The sequence below is a fragment of the Dendrobium catenatum genome, unplaced genomic scaffold, assembly GCF_001605985.2.
Source record: "Dendrobium catenatum unplaced genomic scaffold, ASM160598v2 fragScaff_scaffold_1449, whole genome shotgun sequence".
Classification (NCBI taxonomy): Eukaryota; Viridiplantae; Streptophyta; class Magnoliopsida; order Asparagales; family Orchidaceae; genus Dendrobium; species Dendrobium catenatum.
The window spans coordinates 1,355,285-1,360,622 of NW_021319911.1; the positions used below are offsets into that span (position 1 = coordinate 1,355,285).

At 34.0% G+C, this 5,338-nt stretch overlaps 1 protein-coding gene across 1 annotated transcript; it reads right to left on the reverse strand.

Annotated features, from left to right (window-relative positions):
• Window positions 1–209: 209 nt before the first annotated feature.
• Window positions 210–2,532, reverse strand: LOC110115663 (6-phosphofructo-2-kinase/fructose-2,6-bisphosphatase). Its single transcript, XM_028700103.1, has 6 exons — window positions 2,457–2,532; window positions 2,138–2,229; window positions 1,027–1,095; window positions 843–906; window positions 676–741; window positions 210–589 (listed from the first exon to the last, which is right to left on the reverse strand). The coding sequence occupies exons 2-6, from the start codon at window positions 2,179–2,181 to the stop codon at window positions 512–514; spliced, it is 321 nt and encodes a 106-aa protein (XP_028555936.1). The 5' UTR covers window positions 2,182–2,229; window positions 2,457–2,532; the 3' UTR covers window positions 210–511.
• Between the last annotated feature and the right edge of the window lie 2,806 nt (window positions 2,533–5,338).

Genomic DNA, 5,338 nt, shown 5'->3' on the forward strand with positions numbered 1-5,338 from the left:
TTAAAACAATTTTCTAGTATAAATATTTTAAATTTTTAACTAAAAAGTTGTATTAAGAAACAGTAAAAAAGCTGTCTCAAATGAAGCCTTAATCAGCCCCTCGGTAGATTTCAAACGGTAAATCCTAACATTTACATAAGAAAAGTTCCAGTCGAAAAGCATTTCTGTTATAAACCCAATTACATAGAACTCAGCATAAACGACAAAAATTTTGAAAAATAATTTGTTAGATAGCTACTGACATTAAACTGTTCTCTCTCTCTTTAATGAATGATACATGTATGCTATGCTACTTTGCATAACAGCGTATGAGGGGACATTCACGCATTGAAAGGGAACTTCAATGAAAAAGTGAACAGATTATTGAGACAATATAATGGGAATTTGATATATTGTTGTTGATGAAAAATGTTGGAAATTGAATTTATTACAACCTATATCTGTCCGAACAGACAATGATTTGTGTTATCTTCCTATATCATTTGGTAATGCATAAAATGTTGAGCATGATTTAATCCATAAGCTTGTATCGTTTTTCCTGGACACCAGTAACCCCCATCTGAATCTCTATTATGGTATGGAGAGGGACCTATAAACAATATTATGAAGAAACAACTAAGCCTCAAGCCTATTCAAGGCAAACTAGAAAACATTAGTAGTGTGTTTAAGGCTTGCCTCAATATGGGGAATTTCTTTCAAAGGCTTGTCGGCAAAATAAGCATACAAAGCCCTCAAGACAGCCTGCACACACACATGCACAAGGCAAAGCAGCAGAAAAGCTTCTAAAACCTCCTTAAAAAGACAATGAACTAAAAACCAAAAAGACATCAGATCACGTATACCTGATGAGAAATAACAACTACGGGGGCACGCTGTCGCTCAAGCTCAATAATTACAGGTTCTAACCTGAACATAATAAAAGTAAAACTTAAGGGATTGTGAACCAAGTAGAATGCAAATGCAATTGTACTTGAAAAAAAAAGGAATGTAAATGCATTCCCAACAAAAAGTTTTATAACATATGACCTTTGAATGACATCAAGATAAGATTCACCACGAGGATATCGATATCTCAGCTTGTCATTTTTACGAGATCTGCACAAGTCAACCTTTCAGTTAATTTTTACTGAGATGTGATGCAACAAGTCAACTAAAAGTACCACTAGAGACTTATGATCTGTTTGAGACAACTTTCTTGTTCTTTGTTTTTTAAATAGTAACTGCACATTTATTTGGCTACTATTTTTTTATTGTTTACTAAAAATAAATAAATATAAAATTTTATGATCAATGAAAATGATTGAGCATGACACTCACTTTTTCCCTGAAAAAGTTATTTATCTAATGATTAATGGGCCATATTAATATATTTTTTAAATTATATTTATTTCTTTTAAAATAAGGAGTAATAAATCATAATAGATATATGAGCATGTTTTATCTTAATATTCAAGCATGGGAAAAAAACAAAATTTCTACTTCTCTTTAAATTGGCACTAGTGGTTAGTTGTTTCTATTTGTTTTCTAAAGTGTCTGCCGGCTGATGGAACTTAAAAAGGCAAAATTCAAGATCATTGTACAATTGCAACAACCTGTTGCATCTCCATTCAATGTCATTTTAATCTACATAAACTTACCAGTTGAAAGTTAAATGACCTACAAATTAGCTTGTACTCTAATATTATGAATACTATATTTTTATCAATGAGTTTAGAGCTTGCTGGAGCTTGGTAACAATTTTGGTAATTTACAGTAAGCATCAAGATTGGTTAGCTCCTATGGAAGATTGCATCTTCCATGCTGCCGAATAAATACTATAATAATAAACCTGAAATATAAATTGTACTTCTATGCCTTTTTTTTCCTCCAGTTTTTAATAAAAATCTCATTTTATTCAGGCATGAATTCCAACAGAGAGAGTAACCTCATTAAATAACCTACTAGATGGATCATGACTCAGGGAATAAACTGCTTCGCCAATCTTAGTGAAAACACCTAAAAACAAAATGATATGCTTGGCCGATATAAACTGAACATGATAACTTCAAAGTTTGTGCAGATTTTTAGGGCTTCAAAACTAACACGATACATAAATGTCCTTCGTTATGTATATTAAAAATTATGAAAGAGTACATACTGATATTCCTCAGGCATGTTCCTCTTTATTTCTTCGTATGCCATTCCATCACATACCCCTGCATTTATTTCATCAAGGGCACGCCATTGCACCTGCAGGTATAAGTAGCAATTTTACTATACCGTTTATATTCTTTTATTTTTAATTTATTTATTAAAAAAATTCCAATTAAGTATTTCACATGGCTCCATCACTCCATGTGAGTTTGTACTATACCATTTATATTCAATTCAGATAAATGAACTTTAATATTTGATAAGGATATGCATGAACTAAAAATTTGAGGAACTTAGTAGAACTAAAATATCATCAGTATGACCTTGGGGAATCCGACAATTGGAGTTGCAGTTATTATTGTGCGCTGAAGAGTGCTAGTCCAAATCTGAGTAATCAGCCAACAAGTTATAAGAACATTACATGAAGAAAACTTTAATATACAAAATCAAATACAATGATGATATTATATATAATTTTTTTTTAATACATCAGTTATTTAAATGGAAGTGACAGTAAACAGTCATTATGCTATGCATTACATTAAATCGAATATCACCTACCCAAACAGAAGTAGCTAACCAACCAGAAGATGGATTTTTTTTTTGTTCTCTCTACCCAAAAAAAGAAAAAGAAAAAAAAAAAAGAATAACTGAATATAACTTGTTCTGATTAAATCCTTTAAACTCTATTTTATTTGAGTTACTAAATGTATTGGTTTAAATTACAATGTTAAGTGGTTCAGAGCTGACTTAAAAATTGTACATCATTAGTTTGAATTTCGTCAACCTTTCGACGTCTCGTCCCCCCCACAACGAGAAGTAGGGAGGGCACTTGCCTATTTAAATCAGCCCAGCAGGATAGGATTCGACGGCCGAGGGCTTCGGAACACTGGTTGGTCCGAGAATAGGTCTTCGACGATTCTTGTCACAAGACCTGTTAATTTTTTATTTTAAAATACTCATTTTTCATTCCTCTTGAAAATCTGACAGCCTTTCAGCGCTCCCTCCCCGCGAGAGGAGGTTGGGGAGGGCATTTTCCCTTTCAAATCCGCCCAAGCGGATAAGATTCAATAGCTGAGGGGCTTCAGAACGTTGGCTGATCCCAGCATAAGTCTTCGAGCTTCAATTGTTTTGCTGTGAGAGTTGGTAAAGTTGACAATGAGGTTGTAGGGAAGCTACTAGCATTGATTTTTTTTTTTTGTAATATAAAATAGTTGCAAAGACTAATTGGTGGCATCCAAATTCACTTCCAAGAAGAGAACTTTGTTGTCTGATTACCTTCTTCATTCGACATTCTGAATTAAGTTTTGATCATAAGATATATAAATCCCTGCTTATATAATCTAAAGCCCTATATGGTTTCTCATCATAACTGGGTTCATCCCATTCCACCTGTAGATTACACCACTTCGAGTTAGGCCACCATAGTGAATCTAAATCACTCATTCCTACAATGATTCCCATACCTCAAGAATTTGGAGAGGGGTAGTGAGCGGTTGTGAGATCATGTGTGAGTGGGGTAGTGGGCAGTTGTGAGATCATGTGTGAGTAGGGTGTTGGGCGGTTGTAAGATCATGTGTGAGTGGGGTAGTGGGCAGTTGTGAGATCATGTGTTAGTGGTGTCGGTTTTGCAGTTAGAGGTCAACAATCATTTTTTTTATATAAAATGTCTATCGATTAACATTGCATAGTATTATCATAGTGGAATAGATCTTTTTGCAATGTTAAGTGTAGCTTGTCATATACATAATGTGGATGTTTAGATCTTCTAATAATTTTTAAAACTACCTTCCTTCATAAATTTCATGAGCCATGACCCCCAATTCAGCTTAAATACTATTTCTATCAACTACTGTCTATTTTTACTTCAGCCAACAAGATTTCCCCATATGAATGAACAATAGCTAGATGTAAATTTCCGATAAGTTATGGACCCACCCAATTAGCATCACTAAAAATTTTTATATTGATTTCCTTCCCAAGAGTCCTTTCTAGGTATCTTAGTATCCTGTGGACTATATCAAGATGTCAGGTAATGGAAGTATTCATAAATCAACAAATCACAATAACTAAATAACATATATCAGGATGAGTAATGGAGAGGTAAATAAAATTTTCAACTAAATGATGATACTTTCTTTGTCAGCTTATAGAGAATTACCATTTGTTCTTATTTTGTTGAAATGATCAATGGAGTATTTACAAGTTTGCATCCTAACATCCCATTTTCTCCATACTCTTACGATTTTCATACTAATATATAATATAAGATATTAGATCTTTAATTTAAATTTTTTTATTAAAATCTGCTAGAGCTGCCTAATTTCTTCATCATCATTACCAGTTAAGATAATATCATCAATATAATCAATTAGGAATGTAATTTAATTAGTGGGGATCTTTTCATAAATAAGATTTGATTATGTAATACCCAAATAGTCGGTTTATTCGAAACAATAAAGTAATGAATTAATAGGTTGAGCAAAGTGAATGCTAACGGTGAGTGGGAATGGGCTCCGAAAATTCAATCCCGACCTCCGCCCACTTGCTTTTCTTTCGGGGGGGGTGTTTTAACGAATTTAAGTTCTGGGGTAATTTTTGGAAGGCATATGAATTTGTAGATAAGACACTATACAGAGATTTCACCCTCATTTTGCGAGGACTTTATGATCTGAGTTCTGGTTTCCTATAGGCGTAAGCCCCTATAGTTAATTTCCCCTCCTGATCATGAGAGAGAACTTTTGATTAAGGCTAGTCGTCAATCAGATACGTATATAATACGTGTTATCTGGCATATACTAGCAGCATAGGACTCAAATCCCCTTGGACGAAGCAACCCATGGCTGCCGACAAGGATCCTTCTGTCAGGTTGGGTCGACTACCTCCTCTGACTAAGTAGACCAGGAACCACGATGGCCCGGGACGACGGAACCATAGGATCTTGATCGGGTCTATCATCCATTCCCCCACCATCCGCTTTAAGTTCAAGATGGTGCAATTTCTGTTTTAAATATTAATTTTCTAAACTTTCCAAACATTTCCAAATACCCAAATTCAAACTCAATTCCCAATTTTCAATCAATTTCCAAACCTCCAAACATTTCAAATATCCAAATCCTATGCTGCTACTATATGCCAGATAACACGTATTATATACGTATCTGATTGACGACTAGCCTTAATCGAAAGTTCTCTCTCGTGATCG